The sequence below is a fragment of the Loxodonta africana genome, chromosome 5 (genome assembly GCF_030014295.1).
Source record: "Loxodonta africana isolate mLoxAfr1 chromosome 5, mLoxAfr1.hap2, whole genome shotgun sequence".
In the NCBI taxonomy this organism is placed as follows: domain Eukaryota; kingdom Metazoa; phylum Chordata; class Mammalia; order Proboscidea; family Elephantidae; genus Loxodonta; species Loxodonta africana.
In genome coordinates this window covers 144,032,884-144,059,204 of record NC_087346.1, presented here as the reverse complement: position 1 = coordinate 144,059,204, position 26,321 = coordinate 144,032,884, and the positions used below count along the sequence as shown (strand labels likewise).

General features: G+C 36.7%; 1 protein-coding gene across 37 annotated transcripts in view; it reads right to left on the bottom strand.

The window, feature by feature from the left end:
- Positions 1-26,321, bottom strand: part of LCORL (ligand dependent nuclear receptor corepressor like) — a 216,767-nt gene that overhangs the window by 50,355 nt on the left and 140,091 nt on the right. For 36 of the 37 annotated variants that reach the window (XM_023549744.2, XM_023549748.2, XM_064286012.1 and 33 more), the window contains one exon: positions 535-786. In XM_023549744.2, coding sequence (XP_023405512.1) covers positions 535-786 — 252 coding nt within the window. Of the gene's footprint in view, positions 1-534; positions 787-26,321 lie in introns of those variants that run through there. The other variant, XM_064286040.1, reaches the window with a different exon arrangement.

Here is a 26,321-nt window from a genome sequence, read left to right as displayed (position 1 = left end):
TTAAGGCGTCTTATGAAAATGTGTCTATGTAATTAATTACATGATTAAACTATATTTATCACATGTATTAACTTTCCTCTTTTCCAGGTCACATCATAAACAACTGGAAGACAAATCATTGACTTTCTTATTATTTGAAAAAAAAAAAAATACATTTTTTCAAAAACTAAAAAAGCTGAATGGCAAGTGCTTAATTAATGTTCTCAGCTGTCCACTGTGAAAGTACTTATCACACACATCTTTATACTTATATCCTTTCTAAGTCATTTGCTAGGATTCTCTCACCATACACTTTATTATGAAAAGAGATGACAGTAGCTCAAGCAAATCTCTTTTATAAATAATTAAACACAAAAGCTCTAAGTTAACACTTCTCTCTAGCCCATCTCACATTGGCTAATTACAAGTAATATTACTCCTAAAATAAATTTCTCTATAAATATAAAAAAACTTTTCTTAAATATAAAAAGCTACATATATTTTAAAAGATATTAAAATGTAAAGTTATATATGACACATACAAAAAAATCTTACCTTGCTGAGTATTTTGTTCTTGCATTCGATTCACAGTGAGGTCTAAGGGGCCTTCCTGCTCTTCCTGAAGGGAGCTTTCTGCTTGATTCATTTGGATACTTTTACATATTAGACTTGGTCCAATTGAACCATTTCTGTTCTCTTGAATTTTACCACTTTTTGAAATGTACTCAATTGCAAACTGACGTATCATCTTTTTCATTAATTCCTGAGCAACTAGGGGAATGTTAGGATCACAGTTCTGAGGAAGATCTAGGGAAGAAATAGATATAATAGGTATTAAAAAAGAGAAATAGAAGTACCAATACTTAAACTAATTTTTTTTACAAACTAATGATTTCAGATTTTAGCATCGCTCCATAATGAGAAGTGGTTCCTAGTGCTCAACAATAGAAACCTCATAGATTTAACTTGCTTTATGATAACATAGCAAACAAAAACTTGGTATATTTCATCAGTTCTTACAAGTAAACATCTTCTGTCCCAAACTAAGAGGTGAAAATTAGACACAGAATAGCTTATTTCAGAGTTCTAATATTCATTCAAATGTATTCTATTAGATGTTAAACCACTTCATGTGTAAACATACATTGTATATGTAACTTAATATGCATAGTAAATACCGCCATAATTATTAAGAAAACACCTAAACTCTTATAACTCTGTATCCATTACATCTTCAATTCTGTCACATATCAATGTGCATTTCATATACAGTCTGAATGTCATCATCAAGAGCCTTTTCCTTTCCCTAACTTTTTATACCAAAAAATTTCAGTCCTATAGAAAAAATGATAAACAGTATAATTAATATCCAGACAGCCTCCTCTAAGACTCAAGAATTGTTATCATTTTGCTGCATTTGCTTTCTTTTCATATTTCTTGTTTGCTGAAGCACTGAAAGGAAATTGCAAGTTTATGACATTTCATTTCTAAATATTTTAGCATGTATCTCCTAAGAACATTCTTCTATAAAATCACAATATCGTTAGTGAGGGTCATAACCAATCCTCAACCCCAAAGCATTTTTATCAGCTGCAACTATAATGAAGTTTGGCAGCGATTTAAAAAATTCTGCTCAAAAATTGTACAACAACAGATGAATGATTTTTATAGTGAGAAGTATGGGGTAAGCACAGACCACTTATAAACATGAAATATGAAAGTGATGAGAGAGTTCAGAATTGGGGTGTGTGTGGGGGGTAGGGGGACTTTTCACACACATTCCTGGCCATGCTCTAATCCCTTTATTTACTCTGACACATTCCTGGCCATGCTCTAATCCCTTTATTTACTCTGGCCCTTCACAGTAGAGTGATTGGTAAATTGAGGGAAAAATAAAAACAAAAACTTTGGTTAGGTTTATGCTTCTTCCTCCTGGAAGCGGGCCTATTTCTAGAGTTACAGCTCTTTTCTCCTCAAATCTTACCCAAGCAGTCCCTTTTCCTGAGAATTAGGTGTGTACATATACATACATATATATGTATATATATGACAACCCTGGCGGCATAGTGATTAAGAGCTACAGCTGCTAACCAAAAGGTCGGCAGTTCAAATCCACCAGGTGCCCCTTGGAAACTCTATGGGGCAGTTCTACTCTGCCCTATAGGGTTGCTATGAGTCGGAATCGACTCGATGGCAATAGGTTTGGTTTTTTTGGTTTGGTATATACCCAGAAAACCCAGTGCCGTCAAGTCGATTCCAACTCATAGTGACCCTACAGGACAGAGTAGAACTGCCCCACAGAGTTTCCTAGGAGCGTCTGGCAGAATATATATATATATATAATTATGTTTTTGGTAAAAGTTTACACAGCAAATTTAACAATTTCTAAATGTAATGTTCAGTGACATTTGTCACATTTTTCACAATGTGTCAACATTCTCTTATTTTCATTCTGGTTGTTCTGTTTCCATTACTCTAGCTTCCTCGCCCCCCTTACCTTCTCATCTTTGCTTTATGGTAAATGTTGACCATTTGGTCTCATATATATATTTTTAAATGGCTCAATACTCACTAGTGATACAGTTTATTTTATGATCCAATCTGTTATTATGCTGACAGGTGACAACTCCAGGACTGGTTTCAGTCCAAGTTTAAAGGATGTCTCAAGGCGACAGTCTCAAGGATTCCTCTAGTCTCTATTTTTTTTTTTTTTAAGTATTGGAGTTTTGTTCTACACTTTTCTCCCAATCTATTGGAGACCATCTATTGTGTCCCTGGCCACAACGGTCAGTAGTGGTAGCTGGGCACCATCTAATTCTTCTGGTCTTAAGGATAGACGAGGACATGGTTCATGTGAGCTATTAGTCTTGTAGTTTCTTCTTTGTGTCTTTGGTTTCCCTCTTTCTCTTCTGTTCCAGACAAGTGAGACCAATAGTTGTATCTTAGATGGCCGCTCATAAGCTTTTAAGACCCCAGGCACTACTCATCCAACTAGGATGTAGAACATAAACTTTATAAACCATGTTGTGCCAACTGATCAAATTGTCTCACAAGACTATGGTCCTAAGCCTTCAAACACAATCAAACCAATCCTGGGAGGTATTTTATTACAATCTAAGAAGGCTTCATAATTGTGCCTCCTGTGTGCTTTATTATAGGTACATGCAGCACACACAAACATGTATATATTCATGCCTACAGAGACACCTATACATGCACCTACATATACTATCTTCTGCCTTCCTATACACATGAATGTACACACATCTACCTATGTAACCAAACACGTAGTTTTGGTTGTTATTGCTGCTGTTACAGAACTGTGTATATTACATTTACTAAAAATGCTCCTTATTCTTGTGTACGTCTTAGTGTCATCATTTACCGGTCAAGTTGTGCAGACTTCGCCTTCATCTGGTATTGCCTTTCCTATCACCAAAAATAACAAGCAGTGGATAAGGTTTTTTCTCATCTTTTTTTCAAACTTAATCTTGCTTAGGTTAATTTTGGTCCTCAATTTATGGACTGACATCACCTTACCAATTCAAAATAATAAAAGTTACCAAAAAGAAAGAGGCATAATTACATTTAAAAAAAAATTTTTTTTTTTTTAGGATGTCTGAGACTGGAGTTTGATAAAGCCTCCCTTGTTTTGAAGTTCAATATTAGCTAGACCACTTGTCTAAGCAATTTGAAGACAAGTCTTCTAATCCAGCATCTATCATCATAGGTTCATGACTCTCTAATTTGAAAAGCCCTGAAAACATACTAATAGGGGGTGGCGGGGGGAGGGGGGCATAACAAAACTACCATACCACCATGACCGCATTTGATAGCAGCACATGACCTGAGCTGACATGAGTCCATTTACATACTTCGCTGTGGAAATATCAACATATTTGATTACAAGCTGCTTACCTCAGACCTTGCTGAAGATGTTACATAACTTATATATACTGTTTTACCTTTTTCAAAACAAAGAATTTTGGATACTGAAAAACATCTGAGAAAAGACAGTGGTGGGCCTATAATAAAAGTAATGGTTTAGCCTCCGCATTTATTCTTTGTTTAGAACGAGGCAGGGAACAGGAACATTATCCATTAATGGGCTCTGGAGTAAAAGATCTGACTAGGTTACAGCTGGAACCACTGTCCATCGTTATGAGCTTAGGCTATACAGCCTCTCCATGCTTTAGTTTCTCCACCCATAAAAATGGAAATAACAACAGTGTAGAAAAGCCTTGTTCACAAAGATGTTATAAGAATTACATGAGACAGTAAATAAAAAATTGAACACTGTACACGACATATTAACAGTTCAATAAATGTTAGCCATTATCATAGATTCTAGTAGAAATAACAAGGGAGATAAAAAGACTGAACAAGTTATATTTTATTTAAGTCACAAAATGACAAATAAGTAAAAACATGTATTAACTAGCTTAATAACTAGGAAAACAAAAAAGATAATTTCTAAGTCCATATGATACCTTTTTTTGGTCCAGAATAGGTAGACTTAGCATATGTAACCTAACTGAAGTGAATAACCAAAACAAGAAATTTCCGTGTTGCACATACAAATCCCAATATATTCCATTTCTTGATTATTACCTCCAGGAATCTGTGAAGGCTTCTGTAAACATTCTTCACCTTTTTTTCAAACCCAATCTGGCTTCAGATTATGTGTTAAAAAGAGATACGGGCTTTATTTCCAGGTGCTTTCGTTAATTGCCCTCCAATCTGTTAACTAACATCACCTTATCAACTCAAAATAATAAAAGTTACCAAAAAAGAAGAGAAACATTATCACACTCCTATCTTCTTTGTCTACTGAGATTATCATGTGATTTTGCCCTTAGTCTGTATATGTGTTATAATATTGGCCTCAGAGAACGTGTTGGGAAGTGTTCCCTCATCATCTACTTTTTTGAAAGAGTTTGTGAAGCACTGGTGTTAATTTTTCTTTACACATTTGGTAGAATTCACCAGCGAAGCCATCTGGCCCTTATTTAATAAGAAGATTAACTCTTTATTTGTAATATATACACTGCCAGTGTTTTCTCCCAGTTTGACATTTGTCTTTCAAGGGCTTTTTTGCTAGACAGTTTTAGAAAATGTAATTGAACTTTTTAAATGAGGTCAATATTTTATTTAGTTGCATCTGGACATTTAGTCATAGTTAGAAAGTCTTTGCCCTATACTCAAGTTACAAAACATTTCACCAATATTTTCCTCTAGTACTTAAATACAGTTACATATTTTTTATATTTGGATCTCTTATCTAACTGAAATTTATTGTGGTATGCATATGAAGTATGGATCTAATTTTAACTTTTCCAACTGGCTTTCCAGTTATCTCAAAACCATTTATTAAAATAGTCCATATTCCCCTCCGCCAGTGATTTGAAATGTCATCAGCATCATATATAAATTTCCCTGGGATGTGGATCTATTTCTTGATGAGTGTGCTTGCCTATTCAGGTGCCAGTACCATAGTTTTAATTAAAGAAGTTTTATTATATGTTTTAATGGTTGGAGGGGCCGGTACAGCCTCACTGCTCTTTTTTAACCAAGGGTTTTCCTAGCTATTACTGTGTATTTTTCCAAATACAAATCCTTCCAAAATTGCATACTTGCTTTCCCATATATTAGCTACAGAAAAAAAATTATGATATTTTTTAAAAGATCATATTGAATTTACATATTAACTTAGGGAAAACAGAAATTTCTTGCATGCTTTTTCCAAAGTATTTTTTTTAATTACTACTGTATGCTTACATTTAATTATATCACAGATTATATGTCATCGTTATTGCTCAGGAGCCATTGAGTCACTTCTGACTCACAGGAAACCCATGTATAACAAAACAAAATGTTTCCTGGTCCTGTACCATTCTCACAACCATTGCTATGTTAGTGCCCATTGTTGCAGCCACTGTGTCAATCCATCTCACTGCAGGTCTTCCTCTTTTTCATTGACCTTCTCTACTTTACCAAGCATGATGTCCTTCTCCAAGGATTGGTCCCTCCTGATAACATGTCCAAAGTAAGTGACACAAAGTCTCACCATCCTCGCCTCTAATGAGCATTCTGGCTGTACTTCTTCCGAGACAGATTTGTTCATTCTTCTGGCAGTTCATGGTATGTATATTCAATATTCTTTGTCAACACCATAATTCAAAGGCGTCAATACTTCGGTCTTCCTTATTCATTGTCCAGCTTTCGCATGCATATGACGCAATGGAAAACACTGTGATTTGGGTCAGGCACACCTTAGTCCTCAAGGTGACATCTTTGCTTTTCAAAACTTTGCAGCAGATTTGCCCAATGCAATACGTCCTTTGACTTCTTGACCACTGCTTTCATGGATGTTGACTGTGGAACCAAGTAAGACGAAATCCTTGACAACTTCAACATTTACCATGATGCTGCTTATTGGTCCAGTTATGAGGATTGATTATGTATACATGAAAGCAACTGGCTGTTCACTTTATATCCCGATATCACACTGAATTCTTTGACTATTTTAGTTTTATCATCAATTCTCTTGGGTTTCTATTACCATCTACAAAAAGAATTAGTTTTCTTTCCTCTTTTTCAATTTTTATGCATCTAAAAGTCTTCTCTTGGCTCACTCCAATCATAGTGGGAATGCTGCCAGGGATTCCTCCCACACTGTTATGGAAATACCATCAATTCTATTTTATTGAGTATTTTTACCAGGAACATATGTTCCATTCTGCAGAAAGCCCCTTCAGTACCAATGGAGATGAATGTGACTTGTTTGTTCCTCTTTATATTAACAGATGAATTACACTACTGGATTCCCTAAAACTATACCATTATTGCATTATGGGAATAAATCTCACTTAACAGTGATGTACTGTTTTCTTAATGTAGTGTATAAATCTGTTTGATACTTTATTTAGGATTTTTGAATTGACACAAGGAGATTGGTAGTTGTGTATTATTTTATAAGACTTTTAACTAGATCAATATCATACTTATATTTTTTATGCTCGAAAAATTTGCATAACATTGAGAATTATCTATCTGATCTTTGAAGGTGTGGTAAAATATCTATTTGAAACCTTCTGAGTTTGCTTGTTTTGTTGAGATTTCTTGATACCTTTCTCTGTTTCTTATAAAGAAATTACCTATTTTAAGCTTTCTATCTCTTTTGGGACAATTTTGGTAAATTGGATTTTCCTAGGAAATTATCCATTTTACCTAAGGTGCACAAAATAGAATCTTGTGACTTTTACAATTGTTTCAATGGTTATTTCCCATTCTCATGTCTTGTGTATTTGTGCTTTGTTCCCTCTTCTCAATTAAGTTACCTAAGGGTTTCTCTATTTTGCTGACTTTATTGAAAGAACCAGTATTTTTTTTCTATTTAATTTTTTGGATCTGTGCATTTAATATCTTCTGCCTCATTAATCTTTACTTTTATCTTTATTATTTCCTTCTTTGTGATTTACTCTGATCTTCTTTACTGTGCTTTTTCTAGTTTTGAGATGAGAAATTTAATTCATTTATTCTCATTCTTTAATTTTTAGTGATATAGTACGTAAGGCTGTAAATCTTTCTCTAATCACTGCTTTTATTATATTCCTTAGATTCTCATACATAGTTTTTCATTATCTGCCATTTTTTATACATTCTGAAATTCTGGTTTCTCCATTTTCACCCAAAAGGTATTTACTAGAGTTTTACATCAGGGGGGTGGGCCTTTTGGGTTTTGATTTTGTCATTTATTTCCAGATTTGTTGCATTATAAGAACAATATGTTTTCTATATTGTTTCTATTTTACAGAAATTATTCAGGATTTCCTTGTGACTTAATACATAAAAAATTCTTTGGATATTCCACATGGACTTCAGAAGTATGTTGTATATTATGTGAAGATGAAGTTCAGTACATATTTATATGATAGCCCTTACGGATTATTTTGTTTAGGTCTTCTATATCCTTACCTATTCTGTATCCAGCTCACCCATCTTGGGCTGAGATAGATGCATTAATTCTCCTGTGTCTGTCCCTGTCTCTCAACTCTCTGTAATTTCTGCTTCATAAAGGTAGATGCTGGAACATTTGGTAAAGAGATACTCATATCTACAGTGTAAGTTTTGGCCTTTAATATTATAAAATAACCGTTTTTTGTTGCTCTTTTAACTTAAATTCCACTCTAACTGACATCAGGATTACAATCTCTGCTTTCAGACTATTCTTATTGCTTCCATTTGCCTACTATACCTTGCCCATCCCTTTATTTTTAGCCTTTTTGAATCATTTCCTTTTAGGTGCATATATATACCTTGAAGTTGGGTACTGGACTGTTAAACACTTTGGAAATCTTTTTAATAGATGAGTTAGGCCTATTTACATTTCCTAAAATATCTGACCTCTTAGTTTACAGAGTAATATTATAATTACTGTTTCTTTGCCATGTGGTCTATTTTCTTTGCTTTTCTCATTTTCCAGTAGTTAAGACAGCTTGTATTTCTGTTGGTTTCCTTTTTACCTTTTTTAATTTTTTAAACACCCGTTATGATGCCTTTAGTGGCCCTTTTCCTTAGGTTACTATTTGGTAGCCTTCCGGAAGCTACTGCAAGCTGTAAATGATATCTCTGAGGCCCACATACCTATGTGACACTCCATGAACTTATTTTACTTTCCCGCCTCTTTATCCTCCCAGACCAATCCCTTTGCTGTAGCCTTAGACATAGCCAATACTCACATTCTTTTTGCCATTCTTTTGTACTAAGCTTGTCCTCTATTAAAAACCCATTGCCATAGAGTAGTGCTCACCTACTAACATAAAGGGTGGCAGTTTAAAACCACCCAGTGGCGCCACAGAAGAAAAGCCTAGCAATCTTCTTCTATAAAGATTACAAGCAAGAAAATCCCATGAGAAAGATTAGTCCAAAGGACTAATGGACCACAACTGCGACAGCCTCCACCAGACTGTGTTCAGCACAACTAGATGATGCCCTGCTACCACCACGGACTGCTCTGACATGGATCACAATACACGGTCCTGGACAGAGCTGGAGAAAAATGTAGAGCAAAATTCTAACTCACAAAAAAAAGGCCAGACTTACTGGTCTGACAGAGACTGGAGAAACCTTGAGAGTATGGCCTGCGGATACTGTTTTAGTTCAGTAATGAAGTCGCACCTGAGGTTCACCCTTCAGCCAAAGATTAGACATGCCCATAAAAAAAACGAGGCTAAATGGGCACACCAGCCCAGCAGCAAGAATGAGAAGGCAGGAAGTAAAACGAAAGCTGGTAATGGGGAACCTAAGGTAGAAAAGGGTAGAGTGTTGACATGTTGTGTGCGTGGCAACTAATGTCACGAAACAATATGTGTATTAATTGTTTAATGAGAAGCTGGCTTGCTCTGTAATCTTAAGTACAATAAAAAGAAAGACAATCCCATGGGGCAGTTTTACTATGTAATACATGGGGTCATCATGTCCTCTAGTCAGAGGTCACAAAAGCCTACAGGTCAAATTTTTACTAACAATATTTACAAATAAAGTTTTATTGGAACACAGCCATACTCATCTGTGTATTTATCATCCATGGATGCTTTTGTGCTACAATAGCAGAGTTAAGTAGTTACAATGGAGACTATGCTGACCAAAAACTACAATATTTACTATCTGGCCCTTTACAGAAAAATTTTGCCAACTACTGCTCCAGTCCCTCACACGTCTGTCAGTTTCCATTACTGTGGAAGCATGCACATTGCTGTGATGTTGGAAGTTATGCCACTGGTATGCAAATACCAGCAAGGACACCCATGGTTGATAGGTTTCAGCTGAGCTTCCAGACTAAGGAAGACTAGGAAGAAAGACACGGTGGTCTACTTCTGAAAAGAATTAGCCAATGAAAACATTATGAAACAGCAGCAAAACAATGTTTGATATAGTGCTGGAAGATGAGCCCCCCCCAGGTTGGAAGGCCCTCAAAATACGACTGGGGAAGAACTGCCTCCTCAAAGTAGAGTTGACCTTAATGACGTGGATGGAGTCAAGCTTTCCAGGCCTTCATTTACTGATGTGTCACGACTAAAAATGAGAAGAAACAGCTGCAAACATCCATTAATAATCGGAACCTGGGATGTATGAAGTATGAATCTAGGAAAATTGGGAATCATCAAAATGAAATGGAATGCATAAAGATCGATACCCTAGGCATTAGTGAGTTGAAATGGACTGGTATTGGTCATTCCGAATCAGACAATCATATAGTCTACTATACCGGGAAGGACAACTTGAAGAGGAATGGTGTGGCATTCATCGTCAAAAAGAACATTTCAAGATCTATCCTGAAGTACAATGCTGTCAGTGATAGGATAACCCACAAGGACAACCAGTTAATGTGACTATTATTCAAATTTACGCACCAACCTTTAAGGCCAAAGATGAAGAAACTGAAGATTTTTACCAACGTCTGCAATCTGAAATTGATGAAACACGCAGTCAGGATGCACTGATAATTACTGGTGACTGGGATGAAAAAGTTGGAAATAAAGAAGGATCAGTAGTTGGAAAATATGGCCTTGGCGACAGAAATGATGCCAGAGATTACATGAGTGAATTTTGCAAGACCAATGACTTCTTCATTGCAAATACTTTTTTCACCAACATAAACGGCAACTATACATATGAACCTCGCCAGACAGAATACACAGGAATCAAATTAACTACATTTGTGGAAAGAGACGATGGAAAAGTTCAATATCATCAGTGGCAACAAGGCCAGGGGCCGATTGCAGAACAGACCATCAGTTACTCATGTGTGAGTTCAAGCTGAAACCGAAGACAATTAGAACAAGTCAATGAGTACCAAAGCACAACCTTGAATGTATCCCATCTGAATTTAGAGGCCATCTCAAGAATAGATTTGATGCATTGAACATTAATGACCAAAGACCAGATAAGCTGTGGAATGATATCAGGGACATCACACATGAAGAAAGCAAAAAGACCAAAGTGTATGTCAGAAGAAACTGTGAAATTTGTTCTTGGAACGTTCAGTAGCTAAAACAAAAGGAAAAAATGAGGAGCTGAAAAGAAGATTTCGAAGGGCGATTGAGAAGACAAAGTATTATATGTGCAAAGAGCTGGAGATAGAAAACCAAAAGGGAAGAACACGCTCAGCATTTCTCAAGCTGAAAGAACTGAAGAAAAAATTCAAGCCTCGAGTTGCAATTCTGAATATCAAACAATGCATGGAGCATGAAAAGAAGATGGAAGGAATACACAGTCACTATACCAAAAAGAACTGGTTGACATTCAACCATTTCAGGAGGTGGCATATGACCAGGAACCGATGGTACTAAAGGAAGAAGTCCAAGCTGCACTGAAGGCACTGGTGATAAATAAGGTTCCAGGAATTGATGGAATACCAATTGAGATGTTTCAACAAATGGATGCAGTGCTGTAAGTGCTCACTCGTCTATGCCAAGAAATTTGGAAGACAGCTACCTGGCCAACCTACTGAAAGAGATTCGTTTACTTATGCCTATTTCCAAGAAAGGTGATCCAACCGAATGTGGAAATTATCGAACAATATCATTAATATCACATGCAAGCAAAATTTTGCTGAAGATCATTCAAAAGTGGCTACAGCAGTATATCGACAAGAACTGCCAGAAATGCAAGCTGGATTCAGAAGAGGATGTGGAACCAGAAATATCATTGCTGATGTCAGATGGATCCTGGCTGAAAGCAGAGAATACCAGATAGATGTTTACCTGTGTTTCATTGACTATGCTAAGGCATTCAGCTGCGTGGATCATAACAAATTATGGATAACATTGTGGAGAATGAGAATTCTGGGGACATTTAATTGTGCTCAATGATGAACCTACACATAGACCAAGAGGCAGTCATTAGAACAGGACAAGGGGATACTGCATGATTTAAAGTCAGGAAAGGTGTGCGTCAGAGTTGTGTATCTTTTCACCATACCTATTCAATCTGTATACTGGGAAAATAATCACAGAAACTGGACTATACGAAGATCGGGGCATCAGGATTGGAGGAAGACTCATTAACAACCTGCATTATGCTTTTTTTTTTTTTTTTTTATTATGCAGATGACACAACCTTGCCTGCTGAATGTGAAGGGGACTTGAAACACTTATTGATGAAGATCAAAGACTACAGTCTTCAGTATGGATTACACCTCAACATAAAGAAAAAAATCCTCACAACTGGCCCGATGATAAACAGAGAAAAGATAGAGGTTGCCAAGGGTTTCATTTTACTTGGATCCACAATCAACACCCAGGGAAGCAGCAGCTATGAAATCAAAACACCCATTGCATTGGGCAAGCTGGCTGCAAAAGCCCCCTTTAAAGTGTTAAAAAGCAAAGATGTCACCTTGAAGACTAAGGCGTACCTGACCCAAGCCATGGTTTCAATCGCCCCACATGCACGTGAAAGCTGGACAATGAATAAGGAAGACAGAAGAATTTACACCTTTGAATTGTGATGCTGGCGAAGAATACCATGGGCTGCCTGAAGAACAAACAAATCTGTCTTGGAAGAAGTACAACCAGAATGCTCCTTAGATGCAAGGATGGTGAGACTAGGTCTCATATACTTTGGACATGTTAGCAGGAGGGATCAGTCCCTGGAGAAGGACACCATGCTTGGTAAAATAGAGGGTCAGCAAAAAAGAGGAAGGCCTTCAACAAGATGGACTGACACAGTGGCTGCAACAGTGGGCTCAAGCATAGCAACAATTGCGACGATGGCATGGGACTGGGCAGTGTTTTGTTGTGTTGTGCACAGGGTCAGAACCAACTCGACGGCACCTAACAACATAACACTGCTCTAGCAGATTACTCAAGTAGGGCTTTTAAGTACATTGTTTCCTGAGCTCTTGTATGTTTAAAGCTATTTTCTACAACCTTAACACACGGGAGACAATTTGGCTTCATACAAAAACCTTGGTTTACATTTTCTTTTCCTTTCAGTTTTTTTTCAAAATGTTGATCCAGTATTGTCTTGTTCTAAATGTTGCTGAAAAGTATGGCTGAATTTGGTTTTCATTCTTTGTGACTTAGCCTTTTTGTCTGGAGGACCAAAGAAATACTTTATTTTTATATTATCATATTTGACTATTTTTTAAAAAGATATTTATCAAAGTTGACTATTTTGGGTCAATTATCCCAGGTACACAGCCGCCTATGTAGTTTAAAATATTTTATTTCCGGAAAGCTTTCTTGAATTATATTTTTAAATATTAACTGTGTTCCATTATTTTGATTCCTTTTTTAGGGTTCCAATTATATCTGCTGGATTTTCTTCACCTATCATCTCTATCAGTTTCTTTCTCTTCCTTTTTACCTTATTCCATTTTCATGTCTTTTCTCAAAGATCCTTATTATATTTGCAATCAAATCTACTCTCCTTTGGATACTCTCAAATTAAGTATTCATTTCTAAAATGATTGTTTTTTTTCTCCTGAAATATTTTCTCTTGCCTTTGCTCAGTTCTTAATTACCATCTTCGTTTTTTTTTTTCCCAAGTTAAAAACTTTTCTTTTAAGGCTACATAATTCACTTTGGAGGGTATGATCAGCTTTCTTCTGTTTTGCTTTTATTTTTAGAAAATTTTCATAAGTTGATAACGCTTTCTCATTTCCTGTTTTTTCTTTGTATGGCCCAAGTACTATTAATTTTGAATCACTTTATTTCCTCAGAACACCCATTATTATGTGTAGACAATTTTTATATATAGAAGGGAACAAAAGAACACTCCTATATTATTATAGTAATGTATAGTTTCTTTAATTAGTGGGGGTTTTTCATGGTAGAAGGAGGGAAGGGTTGGTGTACTTTCGGATTTTGTAAAAGGACATTTAATATCTTCCTTCTATTCAGTATCTAGCTTACAAACAACATCCCTTCTAATTTACCCTTCTCTCCCTGACATATGGTACCTTGCTAAGATTGACACCTCTGGTCCTGCATTCCTTCAATCCCCTTCCTTTTTACTCCCTAGTATCCAGTACTCTAACCTTAGCAATTCCCCACTAAATGTAGAACTCTCCCACCATCCCTGGGGTTAATTTAAATGTATGATACTTCCCCTAAGGGTCAACTCCCCTGCTCTTTTTAGTGCACCATCTCCAACTGATTCTTTAGGGCTAATTTTCTTGAGCTGTTGAATACCAACCTGCAATTTGAAGTCTATATTAATCTGTTTTTCTAATTATGCTGTAGAAGTAGATTATGCGTAGTTTTATTTTCTCTCCTATTAATACATATTCCTTTGCAGGGAGAGAGGTAAAGAATGTATGAAGAAATTTAATTTGCCCCACTACAGTCTTAAAAAGAGAAGACACCAAATAGCTTCTGTTTCTGTGAGCTTTATCTACAATTATTATATTCAAAATTAAAACCAGAAAACTTCCTTCATTTTTCATGGCTTCCTCGGATCTCTTTCAGATCAATTCTCTTTACTATATACAATTGGCTGTTTAATACTTTTACTGCACTTTTAACTTTCATTATCATAATTCTAACTTTTAGAAGTTTTAGTTACTTATTTTACACACATATTAGGAAGTTTTTAATAGCTCCTTACTCGTGTTTTCAATTTTATTTTGTTAGATATATTAAAGCAATTAATATTGTTTTAATCATTTTAGAAAATCCACCATCTATGAAGGTTTGGTCTTCTTTATTATTTCTGCTAAGTCTTGGATATTGTGCCTTGTTTGCTTGTATGTTTTATGATTTATTTTACTTTTGGGGGTGGATGAGCTTTTTTTCTTTTTTTTAAACACCACTGTATGTAGGAATTTTTGAGGTGTAGGATTTGGCTCCTAGAGTAGCTACCAAGTTGATTTTAAATCTAAATCCTTGACTCTTGATTAATGTAAATTCAGATTCCTAAGGACTGGGAGAGTTTGCCATGGCTAAATGTTACCAGGGGATATTTTTTACTTTTAGATATAGATATATTTTCTGGTTCTTTATTCATTTTAAAGTTCTGTTTTGTTTTTTAATCTAGCACTTCTTGTTGCTTCTTTTAGTGAAAGGGTTTCATATTTCTAATCTGCCCTATTTCCAGAAACAAAAGTCTTCCTTGGAATTATAAAGTTCTCCTTCATATCAGTGGAACTAATCATACAAATTCTGGAAACAAATCGCTACTTTCTTTAACTAACAATTCACGTACAGCAAATTACTCATATTCTCTAATTTTAGAGACATAATTGATACAAAGATTTAGGATTATTTCTTTACACGATTTAAAGATACTATAAGTGACTCGGAAACCCTGGTGGTGTAATGGTTAAGTGCTATAGCTGCTAACCAAAGGGTCAGCAGTTCAAATCTGCCAGGCGCTTCTTGGAAACTCTGTGGGGCAGTTCTACTCTGTCCTATAGGGTCGCTATAAGTCGGAATCGACTCGATGGCACTGGGTTTGGTTTGGGTATAAGTGACTTATTGGGGCCCTGATGGTGCAGCAGTTAAGTGCTCAGCTGCTAACCAAAAGGTCAGTGGTTCAAATCCACCAGATGCTCCTTTGAAACCCTATGGGGAAGTTCTACGCTGGCCTATAGGTTCACTATGAGTCAGAATCTATAACACGTTTGAGTTTTTTTTTTGGTAATTTATCAGATCTACCTTTTTTTTTTTCACCTTTAGTAATCTTCTTAAGCTTAATGACACAGTGAGGCATTTAAATTTCCTGTGTAACCCTGCTGAGAAGCTCTAATCGTACATGGAAAAATTCTAAGAGCCTAAATGTAGAATCAGGGAGCCTTGGTGCTGCAGTGGTTAAACCATTCGACTGCTAACAGAAAGACTGGCAGTTCGAACCCACTAGCTTATCCATGGGAGGAAGATGCGGCAGTTGGCTTCTTTAAAGATTTACAGCCTTGGAAACCCTATGGGGCAGTTCTACTTTGTCCTATAGGGTCACTATGAGTTGGAATCAAACAGACGGCAGTGGGTATTGTTTTAAATGCAGAATCGTAAACAGGATTAGTGATTTTTCAGTGCTCTCATAATCTCAAAATAATCCCCTAAAATGTTTAATCTTTGTAGGACAAGGAGAGATAACTAAATCCCCATAGTAAAACTCTCCTCGAGCCAGGGTTACTAACACTGATAAAAAACACACCTTCCACTCTGGAATGTCTCTAAGACATAAACATATTTAGATTTAATGCAAGAGACATGTTAAACAAAGTATTTTATTTTAAAGGAAAAAAGTTGTAATACAAAATACATTTAGGTCAGTTAGCAATAGAATAACAAAACATGTCATCTGACTTGATGACCCATTACTACTTACTTCCTAGGTGAAGCTGCAAAAACGTTAAATTAAGGTCTAAAAACCTTGTGACAAGAAAGAATCAGATGAATTAAATGAAAAATCCATGATACGATTTTAGAATTTTTTGTTTAAAAAACTATTCAATAGATGGCACCAGAGATCTTTCAGAATTAGGAATTCTAAGATGCACTGTACTATTCGTAACGCTTAGTTCTGACACTGATACCTGCTTTGAGATCCTGTTTATTCATTAGTGAATAATCTGACTGATGCTTCTCAGAAAAATATGTTATCGACAACTAATTTTAGCTGCAAAATATATCACTCCATAAGTAGGTAAATAATCATAGAAATCTAGGAATAGAGATCTGATGAATTATAGAGCAACAGTAATTCCCTATTATGGGTAAATGAAAAAAGTATTATATTGAGATATTTAAAAACCAAACTCCAACTCACATTTTGACAACTACACAGCACGTTCATTTGACACTTCTTGAATACTAGTGAGCAAATACTTCATTAGTAAGTTATCTTTCTCCACTGACTAAAGGCATTCACTAAACATGTCAGGAAGGCATTTTAAAATTTATTTTCTCCTCAAGCTAGGATACAGTATATGTCTTTCCAAAAAGCAGAGGGTGAAAATACGTTAATTACCCACCAAGCAACCAATCACCCGCTCACCCACCTAACTACCAGTATTTCACTGACATACTCAAAATGCACTTTGATAGGGAACAAATAATGTAGCCCTGACTTAGGAAATAATCTCTTCCTCTACCCTTTTAGTTTAGATCACTTAAAAGTGATGTTTACCCATTGATGAAGTTCCAATACTATAATGTCACTTTGGTGGGCACAAGAGAGATGGCGTAGAAGGAAGGCAGAAATAAAAGTAGTATCTGGAAAGGAGAATACAATATACTCTTGTTCTCTCACATTTAGAATTCAATTCTCAGAAAACAAATTAATTAATTATGGCAGCATATGGCTGAAATAATACAAGTCAAATATATTAATAATTAATTACCATTATAGACTTCTGTACATTGAACTAGAATTACTATTATGAAAAAATATTACTCAGTATTCAAAAACAAAAATCCAATTTTCAGAACATAACTATAGTTGAAGAACAATAGAAACACAGAATGAAATTAAGCCTAGGTAGAAACCTTGGTGGCATAGTGGTTAAGTGCTATGGCTGCTAACCAGGAAGTCGGGAGTTTAAATCTGCCAGGCGCTCCTTGGAAACTCTGTGGGGCAGTTCTACTCTGTCCTGTAGGGTCGCTGTGAGTCGGAATCGACTCGATAACAGTGGGTTTTTTAATACATTAATTGAAAACCAATCTTGGAAATGAATCCCTTGAAAGTCTACTGCATATTAATGAATAATACAAAAATATGACCACTGATGGGTCTCTGATTTGCTTAAAAATAAAGGTATTAATCTTAATTTGTAAAAAATAAACTATGGTACCTACATCTGGAGAAATACACCTTATGTAATATATATAACACAGGGATTCTCAATATTTTATAATATAGTTTCCTATTTTTAATTCAAAGATATGGCAATAAGGGGTCTGGCAAATTTTATAAAGAAACAGTAATATTAATTATAGCCGAACATAAAGGAACTATGTGTTTGGTTCAGTTTATTACAGTCTTATTGCAGGCAGTGTAAGACTTTTTTCGGCTTTAGGAATGGTTAAAATAGTTTCTGCACTCTTTTTACCACCTTCCAGAACTACTAGTCCACCAGACTAAGGCAAAATCTAATCCAATCCCGTCATTTTTGGAGAGGGAAACAAAAGCCCAGAAAAATCAAGTGAGAGATGGTGGAAGAGCCTAGAACACAGGTTTCCTGTTTCCCAATCGATACTGTTTCTACCAGACCATGTGATCTCACTAAAATTACTACTACATGTCACTCCCCTTTTCCGAATCTATTTGATTCCTGTGTTAACATAGTTTGAAGAGCAAGTCCAGAAAGGAGAAGATATTCCATCGCGTGAACCAATTGGGTTCCTGAGTTTTCAATACTCAGGAACTGATTGGAAAATTTATCTGAATTTATTCAGTCCTGAGTTTAAATCATGAGAGTTCAAATAGAGAGGGAGACATATATTTTATAAGAGGATGGATGAGAAAAATTTTGGTGCCTTACTTTCCTTCTTGTTTTCTCATTCACCCCACCCCAATGTTCAATAGTCAAACTGTCTTTCTGTCTATAGCGCCATGTTGGTTCCTGACTAAAATCTCTTTCTTCTTTTTCTTTTAGAGATAGAGAAATGGTAACTTAATTAGAAAAAGATTATTCCAGTTTATCTCCAAATTGCTGCTCACATATAATATTGTAGAAGGTTCTCAATTACCACACACAGAAGTACATACAGTAGCTTAAATAGATTAAATTGAACAATTATGTTACAAACCAACATACCCAGTACTCATAGGTCATTTAACACTATTCAGTAATAATTTCATAATTCATTATATTTTATAAAATTTGCATATAGGGTTAAGTAATTTGTAAAATGGCGTATGTTAAGTGCCCTTTAAATTCCCCCAAACATTAGAGGTATTCATCCTCAGCTTAAGTGGGGTCTCTGTTTCTCATGCCTATTCCTTAATGCCAAAATAATATTACTCTAAGATAACTATAATCTAATCATTTTAAAGTTTTCAGACAAATTTTGCCAACATCGCACTGCAAATGTTCTTCTGTGTCTATATTCATGAGAGATACTGGTCTGTAATTTTTTTTGTGGTGTCTCTACCTAGTTTTGGTATCATGGTTATGCTGGCTTTACAGATTGAGTTTGGGAGTATTCCATCCCTTGCTATGCTCTGAAATACCTTTAGTAGTACTGCTGTTAACTCTTCTCTGAAAGTTTGGTAGAATTCTCCAAAGAAGCCATCAGGGCCAGGGCTTTTTTTTGTTGGGAGTTTAATTACCTTTTCAATTGCTTCTTTTGTTATGGGTTTATTTAGTTGTTCTACCTCTGTTCATGTTAGTTTATGTGGGCAGTGCGTTACTAGAAATTTGTCCATTTCCTCCTGGTTTTCAAATTTGTTGGAGTACAATTTTTCAAAGTATTCTGTTATGATTCTTTTAACTTCGGTTGGGTCTGCTGTGATATCACCCATCTCATTTCTTATCTGGGTTACTTGCTTCCTGTTTTTCTTTTGTCAGTTTGGCCAACAGCTTGATTTTGCTGATCTTTTCGAAGAACCAGCTTTTGATCTTGTTAACTGTTTCAATTGTTTTTCTATTCTCTATTTCAACTATTTCTGCACTAATTTTTATTATTTCCTTTTTTCTGGTGCCCGTGGGTTTCTTTTGCTGCTCATTTTCTATTTGTTCAGGTTGTAAGGTTAATGTTTTGATTTTGACCCTTCTTTTTGGATGTGTGCATTAATTGCTATAAATTAACCTCTGAGCACTGCTTTTGCTGTGTCTCAAAGGTTCTGGTAGTATGTGTTTTCATTCTCATTTGATTCTGTAAATTTCTTTATTCCATCCTTGATTTCTTCTATAACCCAGTAGTTATTGAGCAATGTGCTGTTCAGTTTCCATATATTTCATTTTTTTCCCCTTGCTTTTTCTGTTATTGATTTCTACTTTTATGGCTTTATGCTCAGAAAAGATGCTTTGTAATATTTCAATGTTCTCGATTCTGTTAAGACGTGCTTTGCAGCCTAATATGTGGTCTATTCTGGAGAATGTTCCATGTGCGTTGGAAAAAAAATATAATTGGCTGCTGCTGGATGGAATACTCTGCACATGCCTATGGTATCAAGTTGGGTGACTGTGGCATTTAGATCTTCCACGTCTTTACTGAGCTTCTTTTTGGATGTTCTGTCCTTCACTGAAAGTGGTGCGTTGAAGTCTCCTACTATTATTGCGGAGCTATTTCTCTCTCCAATACTGTTAGAGTTTGTTTCATGTATTTTGGAGCCCTGTTGTTGGGTACGTAAATATTTATTATGGTTATGTGCTCCTGGTGTATTGATGTTTTAATCATTATGTAGTGTCCTTTCTTATCCTTTCTGGTAGATTTTGCTTTAAAGTCTATTTTGTTAGAAATTTATTGCCACTCCTGCTCTTTTTTGTTGTTTGCCTGATATATTTTTATTCCATTCTTTGAATTTTAGTTTGTTTGTATCTTTGAGTCTAGGGTGTGTCTGTTGTAGGCAGCATATAGATGGATTGTGTTTTTTAATCCATTTGCCACTCTCTGTCTCTATATTGGTGCATTTAGTCCATTTACATTCAGCATAATTATTGATAGGTCTGAGTTTAGTGCTATCATTTTGATGTATTTCTGTGTGTGTGTTGCTGCCAGTTTCTTTGTTAATTTTCTGTGCTGAGTCGTTTTTCTTTATGTATTTTCTTTTCATCATTATCACTGTTGTTGATTTTGTATTTGCTGAGTCTTTGTATTTTTCTTCTCTTTTATTTTGATGTGTATGATTGTTAGTTTCCTTTGTGATTGCCTTAATATTTACCTTTGTTCTGTCCTGTGTTCTAGTCTGTAAATGTTCATCTAGTATGTTATAACCCATTTCCATCCACTACTGCATATATTTCAACAAAAAAAAACCGAAACCCATGCTATACCAGACAACTGGAAAAAACATTTTAAAAAGTTTATTAATAATCAGAAGACAGGGCACTGAAAACCCTATGGAATACAGTTCTACTCAGACACACATGGGGTAACCATGAGTCAGAATCAACTCAACGGCAACGAGTTTTTTTTAATAAATAAATGCCACTTTCTGCAATCAGTACACTAGAGTGTCAGAAAAAGATATCCTCAATATATACAGTAGTATTTATATAGCTAACTTAATAAAATTAATTAACAGTAGAATCTAAGGATAGTATGCCTAATTGATTCTCACAGTTTAAAAAAAAATATGATTTTCATTAGTGATTTCATCTTTACCAAAATCTACTTCAATAAAGGCAATAAATACTAAACCTTACTGATTTAGATTTCTTCTTTGCCTCATTATACCACAGGGAAAGATATTAACACGTATAACACGTGAACACCAAAGCATAAAGAGCAGAACATATCCCTGCCCCTCACAACAAGAGTTATCGGCTAAACCATATAAAAAGAAAGTTGTCATATTAATTATCGACTTACAAACCCTGGTGGCGTAGTGGTTAAGAGCTGTGGCTGCTAACCAAAAGGGCAGCAGTTTGAATCCACCAGGCATTCCTTGGAAGCCCTATGGGGCAGCTCTACTCTGTCCTGTAAGGATCGCTATGAGTCAGAATCGACTTGACAGCAGTGGGTTGTGTTATGTTTTTATGTTATCTATTGATAAACCTAGCTACACATTTCTCAAAATAACAACAAAAAAAAAAGACTATAATAGACACTTCACTAAAGACATTCAGGTAGCTAACAGATATATGAGGAAGTGTTCACGATCATTAGCCATTAGAGAAATGCAGATCAAAACTACAATGAGATTTCATCTCACTCCAACAAGGCTGGCATTAATCGAAAACACACAAAATAATAAATGTTGGAGAGGCTGTGGAGAGATTGGAACACTTACACACTGCTGGTGGGAATGTCAAATGGTACAACCACTTTGGAAATCGATTTGGCACTTCCTTAAAAAGCTAGAAATAGGGGCGGGGCCAAGATGGCGGACTAGGTGGATGCTACCGCGGATCCCTCTTGCAACAAAGACTCGGAAAAACAAGTGAATCGATCACATACATAACAATCTACAAACTCTGAACAACAAACACAGACTTAGAGATGGAAAACGAACAAATACGGGCAGACAGCGACCGTTTTCAGAACTAGGAGCCAGCGTACCAGGCAGGTGACCTTCGGAACCTGATCTGGGGCAGAGCCCTGGGGGGCAGACGGCACAGACAAGGGGCCCAGCCCTACCCCCCTCCGAACCCATCCCGGGAGGGAGTCTAGCTGGTTGGCGCGGGCGGCGTAGCGGCGCAGCCGGAGGGAGAAGCACCCGGGAGGCAGTGACTGCTCTTGTAGCAGGGAGAGCAGCGTCCCAGCCGGGGAGTTGTCCCGCCGGGAGTTTGGCGGGAAGCGGGCGTGGCGCAAGCGTGGGGATCAGCTATATTTCCCTAAAACGACCCGGGGCAGGGCCCACACGTTTGTGTGGGGGACGCCCACTCAGTTGGCGCGTGCGGAGTGGCGCACCGGAGGGAGAAGTCCCCGGGAGGAAGTGACTGGTCTTGGAGCAGGGAGAGCAGCGTCCCAGCCGGGGAGCCGTCCCGCTGGGATTTTAGCGAAAGCGGGAGGGGTGTGAGCACGGGGATCAGTCATATTCCCCTGAATTGACCCAGGGGGCGGGCCCACCTGGTCGTGCGGGTGACGCCCACCCAGGGCGCGCGAGCAGTGCGGCGCACCGGAGGGAGAAGTCCCCAGGAGGAAGTGACTGGACACAGAGCGGGGAAAGCAGCGTCCCAGCCGGGGAGCCATCCCGCTGGGATTTGGGTGCTCGCGGGCGGGGCGTGAGCGCGGTGTCCAATTATATTCCCCTGAATAGACCCCGGGGGCAGGCCCACCCATTCGTGCAGGAGACGCCCACCCAGTTCACGCGAGCAGTGCAGCGCACCGGAGGGAGAAGTCCCCGGGAGGAAGTGACTGGTCTCAGAGCGGGGAGAGTAGTGTCCCAGCCGGGGAGCCGTCCCGCCGGGATTTTGGCGGACGGGGGCGGAGCGTGAACGCGGGAATCAGCTCTGTATTCTGTGGTGCTACACTCCTAGCTCTCTGATCTCTCCCCCACCCTCCCCAGGTGGCTCCATTAACATCCAAATACCCTGAGCCAGACGGAGAATTCAGATAGGGATCTGACTGCATTTTTTTTTAGCTGATTACCGGGAAAATCTAGTCTCCCAGTGATGGCTCGGAGACAGCAGTCCATATCAAACCACATAAAGAAACAGACCATGACAGCTTCTCCAACCCCCCAAACAAAAGAATCAAAATCTTTCCCAAATGAAGATACAATCCTGGAATTATCAGATACAGAATATAAAAAACTAATTTACAGAATGCTTAAAGATATCACAAATGAAATTAGGATAACTGCAGAAAAAGCCAAGGAACACACTGATAAAACAGTTGAAGAAATCAAAAAGATTATTCAAGAACATAGTGGAAAAATTAATAAGTTGCAAGAATCCATAGAGAGACAGCATGTAGAAATCCAGAAGATTAACAATAAAATTACAGAATTAGACAACGCAATAGAAAGTCAGAGGAGCAGACTCGAGCAATGAGAATGTAGACTGGGACTTCTGGAGGACCAGGGAATCAACACCAACATAGCTGAAAAAAAATCAGATAAAAGAATTAAAAAAAATGAAGAAACCCTAAGAATCATGTGGGACTCTATCAAGAAGGATAACTTGCGAGTGATTGGAGTTCCAGAACAGGGAGGGGGGACAGAAAACGCAGAGAAAATAGCTGAAGAACTCCTGACACAAAACTTCCCTGACATCATGAAAGATGAAAGGATATCTATCCAAGATGCTCATTGAACCCCATTTAAGATTGATCCAAAAAGAAAAACATCAAGACATATTATCATCAAACTTGCCAAAACCAAAGACGAACAGAAAATTTTAAAAGCAGCCAGGGAGAAAAGAAAGGTCTCCTTCAAGGGAGAATCAATAAGAATAAGTTCAGACTACTCAGCAGAAACCATGCAGGCAAGAAGGGAATGGGACGATGTATACAGAGCATTGAACGAGAAAAACTGCCAACCAAGGATCATATATCCAGCAAAACTCTCTCTGAAATATGAAGGAGAAATTAAGATATTTACAGATAAACACAAGTTTAGAGAATCTGCAAAAACTAAACCAAGACTGCAAGAAATGCTAAACGAGATTGTTTGGCCGGATGACCAATAATATCAGGTACCAGCACAATACAAGGTCACAAAACAGAACGTCCTGATATCAACGCAACTCAAATAGGGAAAGCACAAAAACAAACAAATTAAGATTAATTCTAAAAAATAAATAAATAAACAAAATAATACATATAACAGGAAATCATGGAAATCAATAGATAAACGATCACAATAATCAAAAAGAGGGACTAAATATAGGAGGCATTGAACTGCCAGATGGAGAGTGATACAAGGCGATATAGAACGATACAAGTTAGGTTTTTACTTAGAAAAATAGGGGTAAATAATAAGGTAACCACAAAAAGGAATATCAACTCCATAACTCAAGAAAAAAGCCAAGAAAAACGTAACGACTCAACAAACATAAAGTTAAACATTATGAAAATGAGGATCTCACAAGCTACTAAGAAAAACGTCTCAGCACAAAAAAGTATGTGGAAAAATGAAATGGCCAACAACACACATGAAAAGGCATCAAAATGACAGCACTAAAAACTTATTTATCTATAATTACGCTGAATGTAAATGGACTAAATGCACCAATAAAGAGACAGAGAGTCACGGACTGGATAAAGAAACACGATCCATCTATATGCTGCCTACAAGAGACACACCTTAGACTTAGGGACACAAACAAACTAAAACTCAAAGGATGGAAAAAAATATATCAAGCAAATAATAAGCAAAAAAGAAGAGGAGTAGCAATATTAATTTCTGACAAAATAGACTTTAGACTTAAATCCAACACAAAGGATAAAGAAGGACACTATATAATGATAAAAGGGACAATTGATCAGGAAGACATAACCATATTAAATATTTACGCACCCAATGACAGGGCTGCAAGATACATAAATCAAATTTTAACAGAATTAAAAGTGAGATAGACACGTCCACATTTATAGTACGAGACTTCAACATACCACTTTCGGAGAAGGACAGGACATCCAGTAAGAAGCTCAATAGAGACACGGAAGACCTACTTACAACAATCAACCAACTTGACCTCATTGACTTATACATAACTCTCCACCCAACTGCTGCAAAATATACTTTTTTTTCTAGTGCACATGGAACATTCTCTAGAATAGACCACATATTAGGTCATAAAACAAATCTTTGCAGAATCCAAAACATCGAAATATTACAAAGCATCTTCTCAGACCACAAGGCAATGAACCTAGAAATCAATAACAGAAAAACTAGAGAAAAGAAATCAAATACTTGGAAAATGAACAATACCCTACTGAAAAAAGACTGGGTTATAGAGGACATCAAGGAGGGAATAAGGAAATTCTTAGAAAGCAAAGAGAATGAAAATACTTCCTATCAAAACCTCTGGGACACAGCAAAAGCAGTGCTCAGAGGCCAATTTATATCGATAAATGCACACATACATAAAGAAGAAAGAGCCAAAATCAGAGAACTGTCCTGACTGACAACTTGAACAAATAGAAAGTGAGCAACAGAAGAACCCAACAGGAACCAGAAGAAAACAAATAATAAAAATTAGAGCTGAACTAAATGAATTAGAGAACAGAAAAACAATTGAAAGAATTAACAAAGCCAAAAGCTGGTTCTTTGAAAAAATTAACAAAATTGATAAACCATTGGCTAGACTGACTAAAGAAAAACAGGAAAGGAAACAAATAACCCGAATAAGAAACGAGAAGGACCACATCACAACAGAGCCAAATGAAATTAAAAGAATCATTTCAGATTACTATGTAAAATTGTACTCTAACAAATTTGAAAACCTAGAAGAAATGGATAAATTCTTGGAACAATACTACCTACCTAAACTAACACATTCAGAAGTAGAACAACTAAATAGACCCATAACAAAAAAAGAGATTGAAACGGTAATCAAAAAACTTCCAACAAAAAAAAGTCCTGGCCCAGACAGCTTCACTGCAGAGTTCTACCAAACCTTCAGAGAAGACTTAACACCATTACTACTGAAGGTACTTCAAAGCATAGAAAAAGACGGAATACTACCCAACTCATTCTATGAAGCCACCATCTCCCTGATACCAAAACCAGGTAAAGACATTACAAAAAAAGAAAATTTCAGACCTATATCCCTCATGAAC